Source organism: Pygoscelis adeliae, unplaced genomic scaffold (genome assembly GCF_000699105.1).
Source record: "Pygoscelis adeliae isolate BGI_AS28 unplaced genomic scaffold, ASM69910v1 Scaffold43, whole genome shotgun sequence".
Taxonomy (NCBI): Eukaryota; Metazoa; Chordata; class Aves; order Sphenisciformes; family Spheniscidae; genus Pygoscelis; species Pygoscelis adeliae.
In genome coordinates, this window is record NW_008824538.1 from 1,627,348 (window position 1) to 1,653,281 (window position 25,934).

General features: G+C 43.8%; 2 protein-coding genes across 2 annotated transcripts in view; one reads left to right on the forward strand and one right to left on the reverse strand.

Annotated features, from left to right (window-relative positions):
- FANCM (Fanconi anemia, complementation group M) overlaps window positions 1-8,747 on the forward strand; it is a gene marked incomplete at its 5' end in the record, with an annotated part of 77,288 nt that extends 68,541 nt beyond the window's left edge. The window contains 6 exons of the mRNA XM_009321637.1: window positions 1,499-1,655; window positions 2,671-2,777; window positions 4,775-5,341; window positions 5,945-6,329; window positions 7,873-8,164; window positions 8,600-8,747. Of these exons, the coding sequence (XP_009319912.1) occupies window positions 1,499-1,655; window positions 2,671-2,777; window positions 4,775-5,341; window positions 5,945-6,329; window positions 7,873-8,164; window positions 8,600-8,747 (1,656 nt within the window). The remainder of the gene's footprint in view (window positions 1-1,498; window positions 1,656-2,670; window positions 2,778-4,774; window positions 5,342-5,944; window positions 6,330-7,872; window positions 8,165-8,599) is intronic.
- Window positions 8,748-9,630: 883 nt separating this feature from the next.
- Window positions 9,631-25,934, reverse strand: part of MIS18BP1 (MIS18 binding protein 1) — a 26,781-nt gene continuing 10,477 nt past the window's right edge. The window contains exons 6-16 of the mRNA XM_009321638.1: window positions 23,119-23,209; window positions 21,993-22,156; window positions 20,618-20,784; window positions 19,522-19,630; window positions 17,686-18,562; window positions 16,528-16,721; window positions 14,153-14,295; window positions 11,816-11,970; window positions 11,064-11,148; window positions 10,365-10,422; window positions 9,631-10,171 (exon numbers count right to left, since the gene is read on the reverse strand). Coding sequence (XP_009319913.1) covers window positions 10,077-10,171; window positions 10,365-10,422; window positions 11,064-11,148; window positions 11,816-11,970; window positions 14,153-14,295; window positions 16,528-16,721; window positions 17,686-18,562; window positions 19,522-19,630; window positions 20,618-20,784; window positions 21,993-22,156; window positions 23,119-23,209 — 2,138 coding nt within the window. The 3' untranslated portion in view covers window positions 9,631-10,076. The remainder of the gene's footprint in view (window positions 10,172-10,364; window positions 10,423-11,063; window positions 11,149-11,815; window positions 11,971-14,152; window positions 14,296-16,527; window positions 16,722-17,685; window positions 18,563-19,521; window positions 19,631-20,617; window positions 20,785-21,992; window positions 22,157-23,118; window positions 23,210-25,934) is intronic.

Here is a 25,934-nt window from a genome sequence, read left to right on the forward strand (position 1 = left end):
AGAAATTCTACTCTGCCTTCACATCATCTTACCTAAACATTCATAGTGATGAACACATCAGAATTCCAGATCCACAGAAGATGCAAGACATCAAAATCATTCTGATCAGCCCACCACCAGTTACGGTGTTCTGTCAGAAGTACAGGTAATGGACCTGTAAGTGCAGCAGAGATCTGCAATTAGATTAACGAAGATTGCGAGAAGTCCAAGGTGACCAAAATAGCCACTGGCACTGAATTCAAAGATTCAATAAATAATTTAAGAACCTGGTAACTTATTGTTTCCCAGGTGTGACCAGACTCTTGGCTGTTAGTTTCTGGTGTCACAGTGCTTTTCACGCTGCAGGGTTTGTCCTCTCCATAGTCCTCCACAAGTAAGAAGGATTAAGACTAACTGGCAATAACATTGAGAGTTCTTTCCTGTAAACAGGTGACGTCCAGTCTGTTTCAGAATAATCAAAACTGTTCTAGAAATGGAACTATTAATAATGCCTGTCATTCAGCCTTACTAACTGGTGTAAGCAAATAATTAAAAGACTTAGGAAAATTTGAAAATCAGAGATGTCACTTATTGTAGCACAAGATGCCTTAGTCTTCCATGTACTAAACTGAAATTTACAGCTTTGTGCTTTTTATTCAAAGTATTTTGAAGGCAAGCAAATCATTCTTTTGGAGTATTTGGCATACATGTTTTTTGAGTTTTTTTCATGTTTTACTTTAGTACTTTATAGCTAAAATTATAAGAGAAAAAGTTAGCTTAATATAAAGTATCTCTGACAAAACATCTTTCTGAATTCATTTGTTTTGTTTCCACGTACGTTCTTGTGAATGTTTTGTTGTCTGTTTTTGATGGAACTTAGTACCCAAGTTTGTATTATGTCTCCTGGACTGCACTCATCTTCCCTGAAAGACAAGCGTTTTCCCAATAATGAGTTGCATTGTGTGATGAATTGAGGAAACAATTCATCCTAAGTCCTGAACAGGAAAGGGCAAACCAGTGTGAAGTCTGTATCTGAAGTTTCTAGTGGACTTGGGTTCAGAGTAATCCAGCACTTCAAAATCAAAATGGATTTTTGAAAGCAAATAAAATGAGTAAAACTAGATTTATAAGTTACAAAATAACCTAATATTTGGGGTAGCTTAGCTACAACTTGTTAATAAACTCTGCCTGTACTGTTAACTAGTCTAGGTGCAAACAGTGTTACGCACTGTGGTTCCTTTTGGCCGGTGCTTTGAAATGGACTCCAGCGTCACCCTTCTGTGCTGGTGGGACAGAGATTTGTGTGCTGTCGTGTATTTCACTGAACTTTGTGTTCTTTACATCACTGATCCCTGTGATGGATTCTCTTTTCAAAGCCAGAAGCCTAGTATCTGTGATCATCTAAGCAGCTGATGTTCTGAAGTCATGAACTGATTTAATCAGAGGTATCATATGTAACATTAGTTAATTGGGAGCCATCTTCTAACTAAAATTTTGTTTGGATTTTTCTCAATTTTAGAATGCAGCAAGACAGTTTTTAGATGAAGAAGCTGAGCTGTCCCAGCAAGATGCAGATGGTGTTTCATCTGATGAGAACGACGATGCAGAGAACGAGCTGAACTCTTCACTTGCTCAATTCCTGAATGATGATGTAGAGGTCACACAAGTGTTAAATGGTGAATGAGGAGAGTTGTTTATGGTTTTAAGATAAGGGGTGTTGCTTAGCAAATGGTGTATGATAGGCATGGCCATTCAGTCAGCTAATACGTCAGCATGTGTCAGCTAATAAGCAGTAGCCTCCTCAGCTGTGGTAAATCAGGTGCTTTCCATCATCTGTTTGTACCTTTTCTATTTGTATTCGCATGGGTGTCTTGTCTAGGAAGTTCTCTGGAGTCTCTACCGTGCAATAGTTTTGGGCAGGCTGGAGTCAGTTCTTCGAGGATTGTGGGGGCAGGAGATTGTGTCTCACTAAGAGTCAACCACCCCCTCATACACCATTATGACTGAACAGAAACACAATTTTCCACTTCACTTAGAAATTTCTGAATCCTTCAGGTTTTCTGTTACAGAGAGACTGATAACAATATGAATGTTAAAGATAAAATTACAGTGTTGACACTGACAGAGCTGAGAAGGTAATGCTGTTTTTTGGCCAAGATGGTTTGCTTACCCCTGTGCTTATGAACCTTGCCTTTCCCTGGAATATTTGCATGATGGAATCATCTTATTACTATTTAAGATTCCCAGATGTTGCTGAGGATTTTCCTTCTCCACTGAAACTGTGAGTTGTTCCCTGTAAGGTCCTGTGCGGGCTTCATCCCTTTCTCATACAGTCTCTGAAATCAGTTGTTGTGTCTGTTTTGGGAGAGACTTGCAACACGGAAAACTGAGTGATCGAGGTTTCCTGTGGTTAACATTGCCCTTCTCCCTGCTCTGGGCATCCAGAGCTCTGCCTGCTGAGAAAGCCTTCTACATGGCAGCTTTCATGACAGCAAGCTGGGTAGACCTAGTCCTTGGCTTTGGGATTTTCAGAGGTGTCTGGAGAATTTCAGATTTTTGTTTTGTGAAATACAGGTTTTTGGGAGACTATAAAGGAATATTTAATATGGAAAACACGATGTAAAAATAATGAATTAAAAATTATATCTTTAATAACACTATATTCTCTTTTATCTTCTTGTTTTAATTCAGACTCTGAGATGAAAGGAGTTTACCTGAAATCTGTGCGTAGTCCAGCTCTTGGCAATAGATACAAAATGGTTCATCGTGAATTCAACAACATGGCAATTTTCTCACAGGTATGAAACGAAATGACTACTGTCCTTGTGAAATTCTGATTGCGTGTGACTATATTTAGGTTCTAGTCCTCCTTTGAAGTGTAGTTTGCGGGCTATTGTGGATAAATAATACGTTCTAACAAAGACTTTTGACTTCATTTTGATTTTTAATGAAAAATGTGCAGACACATATGCTTTGATAGAAGCACACCCCCCCCGTTCTTCAGCCGGAGAGAGGCTGTCGACTAGTCTGAAGCAAAAGCATCCCAATCCCTAGTCTTTTCACTGGAGAGCGGTGATCGTTGTTGATCGATGTAGGACTGCACGGCGCTTCCAGGGTCGGAAGCTTATCTCCCCCTCTGCGCTGTCTTCCACTGTCACAGAGGATACTGACTGACATCTTCTGAGGAAGAGTCCTCTCACCCAGCATGTGATGTTTCCAGTCCCTTAACCGACTTCCCAGTTTGGTGAAACAAGCAACCCCCAAATAGAGGTGTAACAGTTTGGGCGTATTCCTCTTACCCAGCTGTATGTCAGATTACCCTGCGCTCTTGGTGCCAGACAAGCAGCAGTGCCGAGAGATCAACTTTTCTCTAGCAATCACAAGGTTAGCTCCTGAAATGTAACGTTTACGAGAAAATAAAGTAGCATATTTAACAGTGCTTGTCGCTGCTCCTCAGCGCTCTCTGGCAGGGTGCCTCTTGCTGTCCAGTGCCCCCGGTGTTACTGGCATCTGACCCTTTACGTGGTCCCCAGATGCTAGTTGTGCCCCTGCCGTGTGGGATAACTACTGAGCAGGAACGGCTCTGCAAAGCAGATCCTTAGCCAAGCTCTTGCCCTATAACATACAGTATCGTTATGCACTAATTCTGTGTACTCATAAAAGTGCCAGTGAAACATTGCTGGATTATCATAACGGGGCTTCTTTTGAAATGTTAACTTCTTATCCTGCCTGCTCCTGGCTTAGTTTGGTTTCTGTCACACCTGGCTGCGTTCCCCCTCCATGCGAACACTGCACAGTGCTCACCTGAGACGTTTCCTACATGATCTGTCTTCTGGGTTCTGTTTTACTCTGAACTCTTTGTACATCACATGACATAAATCACTTGTACAGTGGTTTTTAGCTAAACAGAATTGGAAAAATGGATGCTGACGATGGTTCCTTATCTCCCCCTCCCCATTTTTTTTTTTCTGTATCCTGCATTCCTGTTTTTTATATCACCTTCAGCACAAGAAAAGGAGATCTGTATTTGATGAAAAGGATAAATCACTTTTTTTTTTTTTTTTTGGTAACACACAAAAATTCAGGTTGTGCTCAGTGATTATTCGCAAGCCAATAAGAAGAATGCATGGGACTCGATTTCCAAGCAGCCTCGGCTTATCATGTCAGTTTTGTTGTTGTTTCAGCTGAGGCAGAGTGTTGCTGAAAATGCAAAGCTTGAACTTCCACTTCATTTTACACATTGCAAAGGCATCATAAAGTGCTTCTGCCAGCAAGCCTTGTGCGTGTGCTGCAGAGTTCGTTATGCACGTGGTACAAGGTGTGGAACCTGCCTTTCTTCATGCAAAACCGCAGCTTGTCCCGAGTGTGCAAGCGTGGCGGTTCAGAGCCCTTCCCCCTGCGCAGAGACACGCGAAGGAGATAGTCCTGCCTGTAATTCCAACCTGTTTGACAGCAGTATTAGCGAGCGAGTCTCGCTTCTGTTGCAATACTACAATTAATACTTCCGTTAAAAGCTTTCTGGTGATGAATCGTGGGCCTGACCAAAATCTGAGCGTACGCTCGTTCCAGACACAGCCACGAATATGTGGGGCCCCGGTGTTGGGCCCTCCAGGGAAGCAGCACAGGAACTGCGGAGTATATTCAGCAGGGGAGGCTTTGAGCGGTGTGAGAAGCCCCTAGGCACCCCAGTACTTGTGCATAGGAGGGACTGGATAAGCAAAGTGCATTTATGGAGTGGAGCAAAACCATTACAGCGTTTCAAAACTCCCTGGGTTTGGCTTTTTTCCCCCCACAGATCCCTGAGCAAGACCAGACTTATGCAGAGGACAGTTTCTGCGTTGGAGAGGAGGAAGAGGAAACTTGCCAAAAAAGTGAATCTAGTGAGGAGGAATTGTGCGTTAATTTTGATCTCCTAAATAATGAGAGTTTTACTAGTGGAAGAAAACAATACCTCACTCGCCGCAGAAAAAAATTAAACCAGGCTGGGATGGAAGAGAACTACTCCGTCCCAATGCAAAAGAAGAAACCATCCCGAATTATTGTTCTTAGTGATTCCAGCGGGGAAGAAACAAGCGTCAGCAATGAGAAGCCCGTGAAAACAGACCGTTTCTGGGCAGAAGAGGAAAATGCTGCGTTACCCATGTCATTGCCTTCAGTCTCCTCTGCGCAGCACAGAAAAATTGCTAGGGAAATCAGTGTTCATCAGTCCGTGGAGAGTAAGAGCGAGATGCTTCTCAGCTTGAAAGCTTCAGTATCTGAAACGCTGGATTTTCACCCGGACCATCAAGTCAGGAGCACACGCTTTCCACCAGCTGTCCCTAGTTCTGTTTCGGGGAAAGAGGATCTCCAGGCTCCCACTGAGGTCGGTGTTAATGCAAAACAAGGACCTTCCCCTCGCCTCACGTTTTGCTAAAGAATCCCACGCGGTGGGAACCTGTCCTATTGCACTGTTGTTCTGAGGGCTGTCGGCAATACAGCAGCAAGAGCGAGTGTGCTTCTGGTGATAAAGGAGCAGGTCCGTTCTGCCTGTACTGCAGAGAGTGTCCACTAATTCTCTGGGTTTTGTTCACTGTCCTAAATTAAGACCCTTCATAGTCTGAGGTTGGATTCCTGATCTCACGCTTTTCTGCCTGACTTCTGTTGTTTACAGTATTCAGGTTTTGTTGAACTCGTTAGTGAAGGCTGCATGCTTTTGTCATTCAAGCTGCTAAATAATTAGATCAACTAATTTGGGAGATTGTTTATAGGGGATTAAAATGTTAATCTGAAAGTGGTAATGTTTTGCAATATCGAAAAATACCTTTTTTTTTAAGATTTTATTAATTGGATTTAAAAAAAAACATGGAACAAAGTGTATCTGTTAAGCATCAGTATTTGAAAACGATTTTTTTTTTATTGGCATGTTGTTCTTTGGCCTTATGCTTCTGTGATCTCTTAGAAAAACTGTGATTTTCAACATCTACAGGTGGAAAGTTCTTTGAAGACCACCTGTAGGAGCACTTCAGTTCCACCTTGTTCTGCTTCCACAAACCCCTCTTCAGCCACAGCTGTGTTTTCACGTGACCCTCTGGAGAAAGCACCTTCGCTCTGTATTCTGGTAGACAGTCGTGAGATCTCCTCTGGAGCACAGGTGATTTCTTCCTTGAAGGCAGCTCACGGAGTAAAGGTGCAGGTTTGCTCACTGAGCAGCAGCGATTACATCGTGAGCAACCGCATGGCAGTGGAAAGGAAACTTCTGTCAGAATTACTGAACCCTGCGAACAGGAATAAAGTCGCCCAGCGGATCCAGCGCCTGCAGGGCATGTTTGAGAGAATATGTGTGGTTGTGGAAAAGGACAGGATTAAAACAGGTAGGTGTTCCCAGGCGGGGCCACTGCTCAAGGCTTGCACTGGCCACGCTGGCTTTGTGTATAATACGGGACGGAAAGTAGATTGAAAACCTGTATTTTCGTCTCTGTAGGAGCATTACGTTAACGAGGTCACCAGCTGAACATTAAAACTTGTTTTGCTTTTGAGGGCCATTTAATATAGGCAGAGATACACAACTGGATCCAGAGGGATACATTGCTTACTAATTACTGAGGCAGGGAAAAGCAAGTTAACTCAAACATTATTAACTGACCATATATATATATGTGCAAAAAAACCCAACTTCGAGAGCGATTTCAACAAAGAAGGTGAGAATAGTAGAATAAAGGAACAAGCACAATCTTATCTGTGCTCGGCACTGAAATAATAGCGGGCTCAAGAAAAATGTTTTTTCTAGCAGTAACCTAACGCGTGGCATCTGTCAAACTGTACAGGAAAATCTCACGGCTGAGAACCAGTGGGAACGGTAGCCGGCCTGAGCACGCCATCCCACGTGTTACGTCTACCTCCAGATTGGAGAGACCAAACCATGTCATGGCTGCTGCTTGAACAGGCAAAAGGTGATCGGCTGAATGAAGTCAGTCTGTAGAAAAAGACAAAAAAGAGCACTCCTACAAAGAGTTACTTCGGGAAGGCTGTGCTTGAGCTATTGCCCCATGTCACAAAGCACAGAACAGAGGGGTCTCAAAGACGCCTCCTGACTTGATTAAACATTTGTGGAAAATTCAAGACTATTTCTTTAATTTATATAGTTTGGACAAGCCATTTGTTTTAATCCTAAGATCCAAATTGTGCAATCAAACGATTTTACTAACGCTGTCTGTTCTCAGTGCCATCAAGAAAATAGTAGAGGGGTCTGTCTTGCACCTGCTTCACAGAAGATGGAACTAGAGCTCACAGCTCCAATTAAATCACAGATGTTCTGGGATACAAAACTCCACTCTGAAATCAAATTGTTGTGGATGCAGCTTTGGTTTTGTGACATAGATCTAATTTATGGATGGCTCAGATATGGAAGCAGGGATAGAATTGGTCACTGAAGATGTAGCGTCTCAGCGGCAGCTGTAGATAAGTGGATTGCGTTTGAGCTGCCTTTTTACCCCGCTGCTGAAGGGCGTCGTTCATTTTCATCATTTTTGCCTGGTTTTTCTCATTACGCTGTTTTCAGAGTGCTGCTGGTTTCTTGTTTGACAGCGTTCAAGTGCATTCTTACTTCCGTACCTCTTCTGATTTGGTCTGTCCTGTTGTTCATCACTTGTCATGTGTTTCTCCCAATCCTCTCTCCTAACGACATTTAATTTGCAATTTCAGTGTTAATTCCCAAACTCTACCTCTCAAATAACTGAGTAAGTCCTGCTCCTATGACCCCTCCTGCCTCCCTTCCTTGAGATGTTTTCCCTCACCTTGTTTTTGGTTGCGAGTTCTCAAAGCAGGGGGTCTTTGAGCCATTTTGCTTTGCGAGTGATTCATATTGGATTTTTCACAGTAATTTAGCACTTAGTTTTCTGTATTTTAACTCTGCAGGAGAAACGACACGATTTTTCCAGAGGACGCAGTACTACGACGGTGTGCTCTCAGCCTTGGTCCAGGCTGGGGTCCGACTTCTTTTTAGCTCTTGCCAAGAGGAAACTGCCGGTTTACTGAAAGACCTGGCTTTGGTGGAGCAAATCAAAAATGCCGCCATTCGCGTGCCAACGGAGGTGGAGGGTCGCAAACGGGAAATGCTCAACTTCTACTTGAGTATTCCTAATCTCAGCTACCTGGCTGCTCTCAATATGTGCCATTGCTTTGGCTCCGTGAAGGAGATGGCCAACAGGTAACAGCAAAGATGTATGGCAAGTGCTTTGAGGCCTGACTTCCTTTCGCTCCTCTGTCTCATCCGGGACCTCCTGCTGGGGTAGTTGCTCAGAGATCCTTTCTGTGCCTTTCTGTTACTGCCGGAGCTCCCCAGGAGCTTTCCTGTCTCCGCCTCAGTCCTGTTCTTTACGCACTTCTCAGGCTCTTCCAGCTGAGCAGACCCGGGCAATGACACGGGCTCTGCTTCCACCATCCCTCCTACTGCCCTACCTTTTCCTTTCTCCTTTCACGGCATCCTGTTTTCTCTGCAGCTCTCCTAGGTTTGCTCAGCCTGGTGTGCTCACAGCCCTCAGAAACCTGGAGAGGTGACCACCAGCAGCTCGTGGCATCCCTGCTGTGCTCTGCACACTGGACACTTCTTGCCCCCTGGCAGTTTCCCCTTTGTCTCTTACAGCTCCCCGCTGGACATCGCCACCGGTGCCCAGGTCAGCCTCCAGAAGGCAGAGGAGATCTACCGCTACCTCCACTACGGTTTTGATGTGCAGATGCTGCCCGAGAACCTCTGCACCAAGGGGAGAAGCAATGCAGCCACCAAGAGCTGAGGGGGGTGAAACTTGGTTTCTTTTAACTGCACTTTACTGAGTTTTGATTCACTGTAAAATATGTAAATAAATCCTTGCAGAAACATCAGGGGCTTTTGGCGTGCTACCTCCACTGCTGTTTGTCACCTAAGGCGCTCACCTCTGCCTGCCAGGCGCTCACACACGTGCCCGCTGTGTCGCACAGAGTGGTGCCCGCGCTGCTGCTGCCCAGGCAGCTGGCTGTCGGCACAGGGCCAATGCGTAGAGTAAGGCACGTGGCTCTGAGGGCAGGGCCGGTTTTTGTTTGCTGGGTATAATCATTCCAAAACTTCTTTAAAAATGAGAGCAACGGCTGAAGTGTTTTGGCAAAGTAAAGCTTTCCGGCTTAGGCAGAAAGGTGGTGACAGAGGGGAAGGAGCCCACCCGCAGCTCCTTGCCCTCTGCTGCAAGATTGGTACCCGTGTTTCCTGGGAAAAGAGTGACTTGCCAAATGTTCCTTATTCTGCTTGCCCAGACGCCTGAAAGGTTTGCTAGGGTTGAAGTAGAGATGGGTGGGCGCAGGGCAGCAAGTACAGGCCCTTGGTCTTAGGTGGCCTCGCATCTCCTCTCCCAGCCCCACAGCTGTGACCATTGCTTCCCCATTCCCTCCTGCTCTGGCCGCAGATGGAGGCGACTCCCCAGGTGCCGCCTTCCTGCAGCGCACAGCCTGGCTGCAGCTTGTTGCTGCCACACTGTGGCTACCTGGCAAAAGAACTCTTCATTTTTATTCCTTCCTAGCCCTTTCTGGAACGTGTTCATGAAGAGGCCTGTATGGAAGTGAGGGAAACTAAGATAAATAACCTTGCTGACAGCTTGTGAATCCTGCTTCTCCCCCCAAAAGAGTCCGATTCATACATGAGTAAAATAAGCTTGTCCTGTTTTATTACATTAAGGAAATGTAAAAATTCAAACTCTCAGTAGAGGAAATTAAAAAGCAATTCCAATTAGTTACAGACTGTGCCATTATAAATTTATTGTACAGCCATATTTCAAAAAGATATTTTATCTTAAAATGAATCAAAACTTCCCAGTAATTGGTATCCAAGTACATTCCTCCCGCCCCCAGGAGCAACAGGGCAAGGGGAAGGAGGAGCCTGGGCAAGAAAGTGCCACTGTACAGATGGAAAATGACAAACATTGCTGGGGAGGCAGCAAGATGAGGCTGGCGTTGGAACACGTAACAACACTGCAGGCCAAGGCTTCCGAACTGAACTCTTAAGATCACAGGAACACCATGACAGGGGCGGCCAAACCCCCTGTGCTTCATACGAGAGGCGCATGAGTGTTGAACTAAAAAATCCACAAAGTTCATCAAACAGAAAAATAGGAGTCATCCTGTTCTTCATCTGATGAATCTGCTGCCTCGACCACAAAGAGCTTCCCTACAACAGAGGTCTGTTTCACTTCTGCAATAAGAAAAACAGGGGTGTGAGTAGTGTGCGGGCCCAAGCGTAAGAAACAGTTACCGAAGGTCCAAAAAGCAAAGACACTTATGAGAAACAGACTGCAGAAAAATTATTAAACACAAGGATTGTGGGCACCCAAGAAGCCAGTGGCGATGTGAAAGTAAGTGAAGGAGGAGAAACGAGGAGTACTTACTTTTATCAAAACTGAACTTGGTTCTGTGCGAAGCTGGCGTACCAAGCACACCTCCGGCCTGATGGAAAGGACAAAAAGGCTCTGCTCAAACAGCTGCTACAGCACCAGCGCAGGGACGTCAGAACAGCGGGGGGGGGACTGGCAGACTCAGTATTATGCTGGAACTAAGTTGCCCTATCACTATGCTACATTTTCACTAAAAATTTAAAAACTCTTCAACTACCACAACTGCTTTCACTAAACTAGAGGCACAAGCCATTCTTCTGCTTCTGGGATCTCAGCTTTTCGTGGAAAAGCCAGAAGAACTACAAAGCCTAGGATACTGCAGGAATAAACGCATAAATTCAGGGACTCTGATACAAGGTGAGAATTACTGTTTCCTTTCCCATTGTACAGAAGAATGTAACAGGAACTTAATGTACCTAAAGATGGCAGAATTCAAAAGCGGTTACAAATCCTGAAGAAGAGCAATGTATTTAATCCTGACAATAAATAGCTCTTTTCTAACAAACAGAACTTTTCTCCAAGAGAAGTGGATACAAAACCCCAGAAGTTTGGGAGGAAGTAAGGGAGGGTTCCTGTTCTCCGTCTTGAATGTACACAACTAGTCTGTGATCCCGGGATTCTTTTGCCCGCTGCTTAGCAAAGCTTTGCATCGTTAGGGTGGAACTAGGCAACGTCCAAGGAAACCAGCATTACCGACTTCTTCTTAACGTTGTCCCAGGTGCCTCTGCTGCCCTGCGTGTTCTTCTGCATCCTGAACACGTGCCTGTCGTAATCGTTCCTGTAGACGTAATCAAGCACGTTAGCATCACCGGCGTGCCACCTACAGAATGCGCTGGATACAGTTAAAGGCATTATACATACAGCTCTAATTCAGAAAGAAAATTAGCATGGCCATTAAAGACAGTTGTTGGTCCATTAAATGTAACAGCAGCTCTGGGAGTATAACAACACAGAAGTGTTTAACTAGATCACATGCTAGAACTCCTAATGCAAGTATCAGACAAAGCTTCATCATCTTCCCAGATGATGTTCGTTTCTTGTCCATTAGGTAAAATGCCGGTTACTCTGCAAGTTTCAAGATGATTCCAGTTTCAGTAAAGCCTGAAGCATTTGGCTTAGCAGGTTTAAGACTCAAAATGAGCAGAGAGACCTCTGCCGAGGCCGACACCCAAATAACTCCCTCCTCCAAGAGTAAAAGGACACGCAATTGGCATTGTGTTCGTTGCCCACACTAGTTGAGCAGCTCAACCTCATGCACTGTCAAAGGAAAGAGCTTTCTCTAAACAAATCTCTCAAGGACTGCAGGATTTACTACGCATGCTCTAAGTTTGGAAGAGAACTGGCGTCCCAGCTCCACGAGTGATCTTTCTCAGAAGACAAAAAACAATCTTGGGGAAAATGAGAAAGGGAAAGGTCAGCAGAGGGCCGGCAGTACGAGTTCCTACCTGTTGATGGGCACCAGCATACCAGGGCTGATATGCTCACACTGAGGGGTTTTCACCATAGGGAAGACAGCAGAGGAAGGTGTGATCGGGTTGTCTGTAAGGGCAAAGTCGTCATCGTCGTCGTCGTCATCGTGGCTTCCCCGGAACGCTGGCAACTACAAAGCCACATCAGAGCAATCAGTGACCTGCCCTTTTTAACAGAAGTCTGCTGAAAAGGCTTCTCAGGGGTGCGTCTCAGAGTGGCAACAGGACACAGCCTCTTCACGACTCTGAACCTTGGTTGTGTCCCTCATCCCCAAAGGGAGGAGTCCCAGACTTCCTACTCTCTTGATAGGCAGTCGCTCCATTCCCTTGCTCACTTCGGCTGCGTTTTTGACTCCGCTACGTCCCTCTTGAGACGCAGAAGCCAGCAATGCTCACAGTACACAGAATGAAGGTACGCAAGGACTCAGCGTAGCAGCCAAACGATGCCTTGATCTTGCTCTTAATACTCCTCCTGTTGATGCCCAACATTTTGCTGGCCTTTTTTTGGCTGCTACTACACATTCAAAAAATAATTTCTGATTGAAATCACAAGCTCAAAGCTGACCATTACTACTCAGGAGGAGGATTTCAGGATTACTCAGTGAACTTCTGGTCCTTCCATTTTGAAGAGAGAGGAGAACTGGAAAGGCTCAGAGAAGAGCAGCACAGACGATCAAAAGCACAGCGGGTCCTGGGGGGGAGGGGGGGAGAGCTATAACTGGCATCAGGGGTGAACAGGGACCAGGACAGTTGGTCGCTGTCTCTTCCCTATGAGAAGAGGAGGACAAAGTCAGCAGATGCAAGTTCAGGACAAATAAAAGATTATGCCTCTTCACACAGCAAATAACTCAGCTCTGGAGCTCAGCACAAGAAATTGCAGCTGTGAAGAGTCTGCATGGGTGCAAGGAGGGGCTGGACTAGTTCATGGGAGGGGAAGCTGCTCATGACTCCTAAATCCACAGAATTTCTCTCCGGAGGTACACTTCTCACCAGACACTACAGAAGGAGGCGAGTTTCTTTTGCACAGCTCAAGCTAGGCAATATGAATTTGAAAAAAAGGAAAAAAAAAGGAGACCCCTTTTGAATCACTGGCTGAAACTGCATTCTACCAAAAAAAGGAGTCTCCTGGAGAGCCCCCCTGCAAAAACAGGGTGTCTTGGACATGGGTGCACCGACTCCTTCATAGCTGATCCGCTCATACTAGTCATGGGGATTTCTCCATAGCACACCGCAGTTTACAGAAAGCAATGAAGTTACCACTGCTTAAATTTTGACTTTCCAGTGAGCCATGGCCTTGCTCTACTCCTGGATGCGTGCCAGAACGAGAAACACACTGTCACCGCAAAGAAAACCCACAAAAGAACAAACGTATCAAGAGACACGCGGGCGCCGACCGGAGTCCCTGCTGGAACTGAGGCGCTAGTTTTAATAGGCAGAGCTAGTTTGGCCAGGTAACGGCACAAAGATGCATCACGAAATATACTTCAAAATTTCTCTATGGGGGGAAAAAAAAGAAAAAAGAATTATTCTCCTGATAAATGAGTGGCTTTCTGTTTAAAAATGAAAACAGAGTCTTGACTAACATCTAGAGTGCATAACCGCGCTTCACCACAGCTAAGTGGAGGTTTATCACAGAGAGGGTAACGCTCCCCAGCTCTGGTGCCGCATCGGCTGGGTGTGTTTGGGGCTGCACGTGGAGCGGGAGGGGAGGGCACTCCTCCTGCTTTGGTTACTGAAAGCAAGCCGAGCCAGGGGAACGGGGCAGCTCTCCAGGCCAAACAGGCAACAAATAGGAGAGAGTGAGTAAACCGCAGGCAAGGGCCAGGGCGAGAGGATAACAGAACTCCCAAAGAGAAACCCACCCACAGACAGCATCGAGAGGTAAGGGGTTGTAGATGTGAGATGTGCCAAGGGGAGAGAAAGAAAAAAATCCTGTTAAGTATCAGCGTGACTTTAGAAAGTACCCGGTTCCACAGCACAAGGGGATGCAGTGGTCGTCCCCAGGACAGCGGTATCACCACACAGCCAATGCTTCGCAGCCCCACAAGTTCCTCCCACAGAGGCAGAAAGGACACCCCGACCACAGGCTGGTTTTACACATCCATTCAGCAGTAACCCTCATCTGCGGAAGCCACGTCCCACACGTTCTCACTGCCGGCAATCAAGTGTTGTGGTAACAAATCCAGGAGATGAGCCTCTTCCCCAAAATCCACGAGGTTTTGTTGATGGAACTGAACCAGCAGACTCGTAACGCACCCTTGAAATGCCAACCGGAAAAGCATACACGTGTATACACTGTTTTGCCAGACTTACCTTTACTCTTCTGTTCTGAAAGGGCGTCGCAGTGAAAACATCGTCATGGTTGTCCTTTGGCAAATGGTCCAGGAAATCTCTCATCTGCTGCTTTCTTTTGAAGGTTCCCACTTTGGCAGTTATCATAACCGGCTCTTTCTTATCTACAGGAATCAAAATATTAATTGTTCTAAGACGTTAGTTACGCAGCGTGGTTTTAAAATTCGCTAACTACATCAGTGCTAGTGATACAGTTCAGTCTCTCTTCTGTGGAAATGCCTTATAGCTTCTTCGTGATCCTTTGAGTTCTTACACAATTTATGCTTTCAGAAATAATTTCTCTACTGCATCTTGATCAGAAGCTTACTCCAGAGCCTTACGCGGCCATTGCAAGTATCGTACATACATCAGCTATTTTATCGCCTTTTTAACAGAATTATCCATGCATCTGCATTTCAGAGACAGAAGACACTAAGATATATCACCCATGTCAAGAGGCATGAAGTGCTCAGACGAAGGCTCCGCTGCACAGAGACCAGTTTAGCATCGTCAACACGAGGTTTATGGAATGCTCATCTGAGACTTTAGCGTATGCAGTTGTACCCTTGCAAACCTTAATCCAGTTACCGCGCCTACAGGATGAGCCATTAAACCTACTTGAAGGAAAGAAAGGACTTTGTCACTTCCGCTGGTGTGTGCATTCCTATCCTCTGCTTTCCGTTACAAGTGACTTCCTGGGCAAATCTAGAAGAACATCTTCCCGGTACCCTCATCTTCAGACAAAAACTAAACTAGCTGCTTATGCAGACAGTCAAGTAAAGAAGAAAATTCATCCACAGTTCACAGACTTTCAGAACAACAAAGCATTTTTGCACCTACGCTAAGATTCATTGTTAACAGGATGCACTCGCCTCCTGCGAGAAAGCCAGTGAACAGCTCCCAGCTGCCAGGAAAGATCCTGCCTAAGTATCACGCAGGACTGAATTCAGTCCTTTGCTCTGCTACCGTCATTTTAGAGCGTCTTCGCATTCAAAGGCCCAGGTGAGTCCAAGAGGTCCCAAACATTGCTCTCCTCAAAGCAAAAAAACCTTAAAACCACTGTGGCAATCTGACCCTTCACGAACGCTCACTAACCAAAACAACTGTCTCTTCTTAATAGAAGAGCCTGCAGTCTGAGTCTGACGATGTCAAATGCCAGGGTGAAACAGGAAAAAATTCCCTGTAGGATATCAGCAGTGGCGAAATGAACAGCAACGTCAGAAAAAACTTTCGTAATCACAGAAGTGCAGGGAATTTTGATACCATGATAACAGTCAAAATAAGATGGTTTCGACCTATGCTCCAAAGCGCTCGAGAACAACACCACCACCACAATCAAAGCTGAATAAAACCTGGTACAAAACTCACGCCCAGCAGATTCTCACACAAGTTCTGTAACTGCAACAAACATCTCAAAGAAACATCCCAGTAAAAACACAGTGCATTGTCCTGCGCTCGAACCCTCAAGCTGCTGCTTTTCCAACTCTGCACAAAATCATATTTCACTGACTTTAAGGGCAAGGAAACCTACTGAGGTCACCTGGTCTGTTCTACGTTACGGAGGCTGCGGAACTGGAGTCGAGCGTTCCCGCATTAAGCCCAGTAACTGTTAGTAACCCGGATCACCTCATTTGGACAGAAGAACGGATTTTAATGCTTTTCAGTAAATGGAGACTGATGCACAGCTTGTTAAAGAAACGTCACCCGAGTCGTCTTTGCCCACAGTTGTGTCATGCTTAAAGCTTCAGCTTCCAATGGCTGCGTGATGGCATGTCTTTGTCAGCAGAAGAGTTGCTGTCAAACAGCTTTCCTTACCTAAGCACTTACTAAGTCATCGTAACCTTCTCTGGGTTAAATAACCGGATGGAGCATCTTGCGCCTTTCCCTCCAGGGTGTACTTGCTATCCGTAAACACCAATTACTGACTTCAGAACCGGACGGCAACAGCAACAGGCACGTCAGTGCCAGACACCAGAGAACGTAACTTTGCTGTTCTTACTCCACGTTGCCCTTAGTGCATACAAGCACCCCATTATCCCTTTTGGATCGGTAGCTCTACAAGTAGCTCATCATCTACCAGGCCTCCAAGAGCCTCTTAAGATATAAATAGCTATGTTCCCTTAGGTGGCAAAGCCAGTTTAAGTCTTCCCATTGTGCCAAAAACTGGAAAACTCTAAAAGTATTGTTTCTCTTCTTGTCACTTCAGTCATTTACGACATCCTCCAAGCTCTGCAACGAACCTTTATACTATGGAAGATAACCGTCTTCACTATCGGACTGCGATGTGTGTTTATGTCTGTTATCTCCCATTACATAACAAATACTGAATTTAGAATTACTTAAAGACAACGACATACCCAGAACCAAGATGTCAGTACCTTTCTGTTCTGGTTTTCCTGAAGCAGTGGTCTTCTTGGCATGCGTTTTGGAACCTTTTGCCTGTTGTTCTTCTACATACTTCTGATGGCATTCTTCAGCAGAGCGAGACCCCACCGCCATGGCTACCTCCACCCAGAAGCCATTCTTGTGCTTTGGAAATGATGCAATGGCCCTGCCAAGAGAACAAAGCCACAACCCTCGTCATGCCGAAGAAGCTGCGCAAGGCTGCCAAGTACAATTCCCAGAGACCAGCTGCCCTTCCTAGGACGGTCGCGGTGCATTGGGTGTAGAGAATCTTGTCTCTGGTGTCTTGTCCAGACGCTTTAAAGCATGCAGGTTTATTTGAACAATTTAAGCTAACAGCTCCGCTACAAGATAAATTTCTTCCTTATTTGCAGCAGGTCCCCCCCACCCCCCGAGGCACGAGCGCATGCCTTTTCAGGTTTCTAATCTGAAAGAAACAAAACCAAACATGGTCAGGTTATTATACTTAACATATTATACTTAACATATAACTTATATTATACTTAACATAGGTATTAAATACTGCCCAAGAGCTTAAGTAACTGGACAATGCATTAATTAAACATTCTTGCAATTAATCTCCCCTTTACAAAACTCACATACATAAACATGCCATGTTTAGCATTTTATTCCATTAGGGGGGAGAATATGCTACCTCTGACTTACTGTCTGAATTATAAGTATCAATACCTTTATCATACTATTTACTTGCTCGTGTTTTTCAGTTTTAATCTTATTAGAGGTGATAAACATTCCTATGAGTAAGTATGTGTTTTTGAAAAACAGGCAGCATAGATTCACAAAATTTTGCCTAATATCTGTGTTCCTCTCACTTTACACTGATGACAGTGGTAGGGGCTGCTGTAGGCTCATGCATCTACGGTTATTTTAGAAAATACTCAGTTGCCTCCTTTACATCACTATTGTTTATTTCGTTAATAAAATTTGCTTTGCAAGAGGGAATTAAAACACACAGGAAACCTTTAGAATAATGTGAAAGAGACCGAATCTGAAAAAAAATCCAAATTCAGACGATCCAAACCCTCCAGTCTATTACGCCTCCCGATGTCCGAGGGAATCTTTGCCCTGTTGATGACAGGGCAACCACTTGCCTGTACAGCTTCTGTAATTCCTTTTCAGACCAACCCTCAGTTGCTCTCGGAAAAAGTTCTTCAGATTTCTGCATCTTTTCCCTCTCAGGTTCTCTTGATTTTGCCGCTGAAGACTTGGCAGTGTTAGAAACTTTACAATTTGTTTTTTTATCAGATACTTTTGAATTCTTTTCTTTTACTTGAAATTCCTCCTCATTGGTTTCGGGCTCAGTGTCAGATTCAAGCAAATACCTTGGAGGGTTGATTCTGCTTCTTGTCCTCGCTGCCTTGTCAGGCAGACGGGAAGTACTAGACTCGCTAGAAGGTGTTTTTCCTTCAAGTAAATCAGAACCATCAATGGCTTCGGGCACGCTTTGCCTCAGCTGCACGCTGTGGGAGACAGTAGAGTGTTTTACTGTCCTTTGTTCACGTGACACCTTGTTTGCCTCATCCTGTGAACTTCTAAAGTTAGAGGAAGATTTAGAGTTTCGAGTCTCTTTTTTAAGTAAAAGTTTATTTTTCCTTTTGATAGACAGTGGGATATCTTCACTGGATTCCTCTTCCTTATCTGTGCTTGGCGAGCCTTCTGTTAAATGCTTGTCTTGAAGTTGTTTCGCTGACCTTAAAGAGTACTTGTAAGCCTGCGGATACGTAGTCAATTCTCCATATTCTGTTCCTCTCTTTTCCTTTGTCATTCCTGGGATTCTGCTATTACAGTTACGTTTGTTTAGTACATCATTATTTAAGGGGGTCAGCTTAACAGAAAGCTGTGTTTTAATGTTTGTACTATCGATTGCACGATCACTGTCATCATCATCTGAAACGAAGTGCCTGGCCTCCTTGCTTCCAGCGGACTTGGCTTCTCTTTTGGAACTGACTCCTTTTTCATTGTTTTTCCCTGAAAGAGAGGATGTCAGTATAATATCACACATTGTAGCGTAAATCGTTACTGTGTTCTCAGACAAGCAAAGACTAGCCTGCTGCGGGTTGCAACGCATCCCACACTCGTTCAGATCTGTGAACTCCTTTCTGTTATAGAGACCGCAGTCTGCAGGTAGAGACAAGCAGCACACCTCCAGCCTGCAGCTCCCCACGTTCTGCAGGAGCTGCTCCCCACATTAACAGAACACTAGAGTTCTTCAGGACAAGGAGATATTCTGCTGAATTGTCATGTTGGGATACAAAAATAAACTAAACACTGTCCATGGCAGTCAAGCAGCAGAGAAAATCCATTTACACATGACTCTTACAAAGAAGACATAGCATGAAACCAGTTGTAAGCACTGAATTCATTCTGAGCGAGCGTCCCTCTGCTCAGAGGGAGTACAGCCGGCGGTGGGGAGAGTTCCTCATGTACAGGAGATGTCCTGTGCCTGCCCAGTTCGCTCCCGTGACAGGCTGCCTCCAGACAGCTGAAAGAATTAGGATTATCAAGGCTACAAAAGGGAACGTGAAAGTATTGAGCGGACAGAGAAGAAAGTAGCAAACAGAAAATGTTGCTAAACTGCTATGACAGAGGTTGAGCAAACACTAATATCCCAAAAGCTTTACTTGTGCTACAAATAGCTTTTCTGCAGGAAATGTTACAGTTGCTTTAAAAGAGAAACTTCTGCTTTATATTTACATTGTTTTCAGGGTTCTATTATTTACAAATGTAGTTTCTGTAGTAGCTGCAGAACCAGAAAACTAGGCACTAATGCTACTCTGACAATTCTTCATAGAGGAAGCAATCGACCATTAAAAGATTTAAATAATTTCTTTGCATTAACAGGACATCACCATACTGCTCCAGCACCCAACTCGTGATCCCAGATTCTAGTTAATAACTTTAAAAAAAAGGAAAAAAAATTTTTTTACCTTTACTTTGGCTTTTTGGTGTCTCTTCTGTTGTCTTTATTACTTCCCTTCTTTTATTCTTCTTAGAGATGGAACTGGTCTTTCTTTGGGATTTTTCACTACTAAACATCTTCAAAATAAAACAATTTAATGTAAACTTCTGCAAGAGATTACCTACCAAGCCTACCGACGCCAACTCTGAAAAAGCCAAATGTTTACAGGATGGGTAGATTTAAAAGTCACCTACATTGACCAGTGCCTACTAAATACTATTTGATGAACACTGGTGTTTATGTAAATGCACGCAACCAAAGAAACTTCACCAGGCTCCCTTTAAACTTAAATATTCTAAAGCACAACCTAAAATCTTTAGACCTAGAACTGCTTGAGTTGGTGGTAAATTGGACATACATCTTTGCTGCCGCAGCTGATGACAAGCGTTAGTACGACCCCCATTCCATAAGGCCAACCAACCTTAAGAGATTAAAAAAAAAAAAAGCTTACAACTACCACAGAGGATGCTGTTTTCCTTCACTCATTATCAGAATATTATCAGAGTTGCTTAAAGCGTCATAATAAATAAGAACAGCACACCTCAATCAAAACTGGGGCGACCTGGACAGATCAGGACACAAGAAAGGAGGAAATACCTGGTCCTAATGAATGTGAAACCCTACCCGGGAAGGGGAGAACTGAGAACAGTACAGATTAACACAAAAGCTTACCTGCAGCACTGGCACCCCTTGTGCGATTAAACACCGTGGCAGGGACTCAGCATTACCGTATTACAGAAAATGTTTTACTTGGGAACCTCTGCGACCCAAACCAGTACCTGTGCGCAGCTTCCTGTCTGATACGTTTCTCTTTCAAAAAAACACTTATTTTTCCAGAAGTAATTCCCCATTATCCCCATTTTACAGACAACAACAATTATCTGATAATACAGAGATTACGACTATTTTCTGTTTGTTTGTTTTAAAATGTTTTTATAATGTTTTCAAGATTGCCTGCCTCTTCAGGTACTTAAAAGAGCTGGACTCTTTCTGTTAGATACCTAGCCAAGTTTATTCATTATATTTAAGATACGTTTAAGTAACAATATGCAAAAGAATCTTACCATGCTCAAATAATCTATTCCACCTTCTTCTATAGTAACATTTAGTTTCTGATCAACAAACTCACGTTGCCCACACCAGAAACTTAATGGTGGTTTAACAAGACGGCCACTACGAGTGTAAACTCTGTTTGAGTCATTCAATATGGAATTGCTCTTTGGTGTTGTATCTACAAGAAAAAACAAGAAATAGTTTTGTTCCAAATATTGTATTGAACATTCAGCTTCGCAGACTTCACAAGCATAGGAGCAATCTTGCGCTTAAACTGGCTCATTTGCACTGACTAAATGGAAAATAGAAAACTTACTACAGTGTTACGCTGTTCTTTTAGAAGTGCTCAGGTTAGAAATAAGTATACCCTAACATGACTGAAGTAATAATCTTCACAAATTATAAAGTTTACTGTTGTGAACTTTTTATTTTTTACTTTGTTTATAAGGTTATAAATACTGTAAAAGTCATATAGGGAAGTAGAACGATAAAGAAAAGTTGGCACACTGAACAAACCCTAACTGTAATGAGAGAAAAAATAAAACAGCTTTTATAGTGTTAGCAAGAAAATCTGATTACAGTATTAACAAACAGTACAATGAAGTTTGGCCAAAGCCCTACTGGAACCTATGACAAGATATTAAAAGGAAGTCGAAGTTAAAACCAAAAGCTATTGGTGTCCATAACAAAGCTAGGATTGCACTACAAGGCAAACGTGGATCAATAGGTTATGGCTTTACAACCATTTCCTTTAGAAACAAAGCCAACATAATGAATTTTTCCACAATCCATTCCATCCATCCCCGATTGTTATCACTCTCTGTGCCTCAACTGTGGCAAAAACGTAAAGATGCCATAAAATAAACCCGCTCAAGGACTTGACATGAGTTAAAACTAACCCAGCTAAAAAAGGGGGTGGGCACTGCAGGGGAGGAGTCCCAAGGATGGAGCCTTGATAGAAGTATTAAATCCCACAGGCATCCCAGGAGGGCTAAGAGAGTACATTATGCAAAATAGCAACTGAAAAAAAATTAAGTCAAGTTTGCTGTCAGAATAAACAGCTCTGGAGTCGCTGCCTTCAGCTACCACAGATCAAAAGAGACTCCCTGCTTCTTTCCCAGGGTTTAGCCCTCCGGACAGCCCCTAAACACTTGTTGTAGCTGTAGTACATCAGCAACCAGAAACAAAGAAACAAGTCAATGCTCCTACTCGTTGCAGTCTAAGTGAACACACACAAAAAACTTCACCCAATTTGTTTGTTACCTCTCCATACAGCCTAATTAACAAGATACAAAACGGACGGATGTTAGGTATCTTTTGCCGGGGAAAACAGCTCTCAAAAATACCCCAACTTTTTTCAAAGGAAAAGGATTATTAAATACTCACAAGCGTTTTCATCATTCTTCGGTGATACTTCATAGGTAGTGTTTCTGGTTTTAGGTTTCTTTACATCTCTTGCTGAGTCTTCTGCATTTTTCAACGCATCCGTACCCACCACTGAGTCACTCTCTTCATTTTCATCCTCACAAGCATTTTGTTTTTGTTCTTTCCTAACGTTTTGGAGTTTAAGAAAAGAAGTAATAAACATCTGAAAAAGTTGTCCTTTAACAACACATAAACTTAGGTAAACTGGAAGTCTTCTCCTCATCTCGGCAGAAGCCCCACAGCATAGTGCAGCTGTACTCATACAGGCACTGTCCGAGCCACTGCATGGGTGAAGCCCTTTGCTGGTGTTTACGCTAAGGCTACGTAAACCAGTGGAACAAAACCAAGCCAGCGTAATGAAGAAAGGCAAAAGGGCATCCTTCCAAAGCAGTGACCCGTATCTGCCTGGAACATAGTCTTCATGCACGCACCTACAATCTTCTATACTCCTCTAGTATTCTTAAAAAGCAAAATCTCAATAAATGCTTAAAAGGACATTGCAATGTGTCGTGGTTTAACTGGGCAGGCAGCTAACCACCACACAGCCATTTGCTCACTCCCCCCAGTGGGATGGGGGAGAGAATCGGGGGGAAAAAAAGTAAAATTCATGGGTTGAGATAAAGACAGTTTAATAGGACAGAAAAGGAAGGGAAAATAATAATAATAACAACAACAATAGAATACACAAAGCAAGTGATGCACAGTGCAGTTGCTCCCCACCCGCCAACCGATGCCCAGCCAGTCCCCGAGCAGCGGCCCCCCCGGCCAGCTCCCCCCAGTTTATGTACTGAGCATGACGTCACACGGTATGGAATGTCCCTTTGGCCAGTTTGGGTCAGCTGTCCTGGCTGTGCCCCCTCCCAGCTTCTTGTGCACCCCCAGCCTGCTCAGTCAGTAGAGCATGGGAAGCTGAAAAGCCCTTGACTAGTGTAAGCACTGCTCAGCAACAACTAAAACATCGGTGTGTTATCAACATTGGTCTCACCCTAAATCCAAAACACAGCACTATACCGGCTACTAAGAAGAAAATCAACTCTATCCAAGCTGAAACCAGGACATGATGAAACAGAATCTCCAAAGAAATTACCTTCTTATTTCCTCAAGAAACTCCTCAACATATTCCTTCCACTTTTTGGAAAACCCATATGTAAATCTTTTGATGAAACGGTAGGGAAATCCTGTTTGAAACAAAAGTAGCATTAACAACAGCCGAGCAATACTTTCAATCAGAAAGGCTAGAAATAATATCCAGCACAATCATGGTTTTGTAAGTACCTCAGAGGCTCACTAGGTCTTTGAACACTAGAGAGAGACAGGTTTCCCCAGTTTAAGAGAACAGCATACTTCATAGAAAAGTCAACCAAGGGGTCATTAATTACAGGTGTCAGTGTCTGGAGACAGCATTCTAGTTTCCTGGTAACCAGGAGCATAAGCTTTCCCCTTTCATCTAGCTGGACTGGCACGTGGCTTCTCTGCAGAGTGCCAGAAACCCTCAGAGAGCCTGAGGGTTTTGGGCTCTGGTTAGGTCTAAGCTGTTTGGGACTTACTGTATCAAGGAAACTCTCCTTGGAAGAGAACTTTGTTTTGCTTTGATACAGAAGCTGTTCAATCAAGAGCACACAGGCTGTTCATGAGGCTTAAACAAAGAACAACTGCATCAGGATCAGGTGCAGCCAAAATATCTAGCAACAATATTATGAACCTGGGAAGTTCTTCAGGTAGTACAGATAAAACAGAATGACTCTAGTTTTGTCCCTGAAATTGGAAAACAACCCTAAAAACAAACATTGATGCAAAGGTATAATGTAATCCTTTGTTGCAACAGAGAAGGGAAAAAGCATCGCTTGCACTCCAGCCTTTCTGAGCAGAACATTGGCCATTTAACACTCCGTGGATACTAGGCCATCACGTAGCCTTCTCGCTGACCGGCTATAACCCATACAGACGCAGGAGCACAACAACATTGAGCCACCGCTTGCCTGCTCACAATGCCTGAAAAACCAGCAGCGTTCAGCCTCTGAGACCACTGGAGTCATGGACTACTACAAGAAGGGTCTGCAACATGTGATTAGAAAACAAGCTTGAGTAGTAGCCTATTTATCTGAAATTCTGGGAAGCAGTACCTTTACTGGAAAGCATTCAACAGGCACATGAGTCAAAAAAAAAAAAAAAAAAAGAAATCACATCCACAAACTGTTAATCTTAGGAGCTGAAAGGCCATTACTGTCAGCCTCCACCAACAGAGAGTTCCAGTAACTGAGCTCCTCCAGGAGGATGGGAAGTGAGAAAGGCACTCCTTCATTAGTTTATTCAGCGTACAACCAAAGGTCCATCTAGCCCCAACCAGGGAAAGGACACTAACAGCAGAGGCCAAAGTAGAGTACAGAAGCAAGGCAAATATACAGGAATATTCCCTCCAAGCAATCTCCCAACCTCCAACTGAGAAATCAACACTGATTTCTAGGTATTTAAAAACCCTAAAGGAATTTGTCTTCCAGGACATTGCTCAGTCTCCGATGGAACTCGTGTAAAACTTCAGCACCTACAAGATCCTGTGCAAGGATTTCCACAAATGAGATGCACGTAGCATGAAAAACTTTTTATTTCCCCTTTACTGTTTTTTTTTAATTATTATTTATTTCCTTTATTCTGTCATTGCAAGAGACTGCACACAACTGATCTTTATTTACCATCTCCATTCCCTTTGTTATTTCATTAACCTCTCCCACACCTCCTCCCCAGTTTCCTGTTTTGCAGGCCAAAAAGTCTTAGCTTAGTTTGTCCTTTGCCCTCTGAAAGCCTTTTCACAACTTTAAACATGTCATTCTTCTCCACACGTTTCCTACTTCTTCTGCATTCTTTCTGAGAGTAGGATGTTGGGGCTTCTGCGGGGAAGGAAAGATGTGGAGTTGTACTCAGTTTTCAAGCTGTTCACATATCATAAAGGTTTTACAGCCGATAGCAGTCTTTTTGTTCCGTTCATTTTCAATGTTCAAGTGTTTAACTGCTAGCGAGCATTAAGCTGACCTCTTAATAGAGCCATCTGTCAAAACCCCCAAACCTTGCTCCTCAGTTTTTACAGTGAACTGAGTCTTACAATCATATATCATCATATACTACCATATGGGGGTTGGACTAGAAGACCTTTAAAGGTCCCTCCCAAACCAAACTGTGAAACCATTCTGTGATATCTGTAACGATACGCTTTCCTCTGCCACCACATGCATCATTTTACATCCATCAAGACCGAGTTTCATCATTTCGATGCCCATTCTGAAGCTCTTAAGACATGCTTTGTGGCCAGCACTCACCCTTACCATCCTGATGCAACTTAGCAACATCAGACTACAGCTGCTGCTTCCCAGCTCATGTTCTTTTCTACAAAGTTTATGAATCTGCTCAACAGCCCACATCATTATGGGATTCCTTTTATTCCTCTCGTTTTCTACTGTTATTTAAACCCACAGAAGATCCTCCTCCTTATCACATAACTACTTTGCGTCCTTACAATCTTCCCAAAAGCCCTTCTAGAAGCCCAAACTCTAGGGGTCCCATCAAAGAAGTCCCACTCATTATTACAGTTTCTATTGGTTTACCTCATATGAATGCCAAATTCCACATTCCTTCATTTCAAGGGCCTTGGGAAACAACTTTCTTAAAAAGCTTTGCATCAGCCACCTTTCTGGCCCACAGGTATCAAAGCAGGTTTTTTGCAAGATGTTACACGCTAGTTATTTCATCCTTCAGCTCCTTTAAAATGCTTAAGGAGTAGCATTTCATTATAGCACATAGGTTCATTCTTTATATGGACTGGATAAAATACTTCCTGGTCACCAGGAAGGGCTCTAGCCAAAGCACAGCAAGTGCCATTGCACGAATGCAGGCTGGAATGCAGTGCACAGC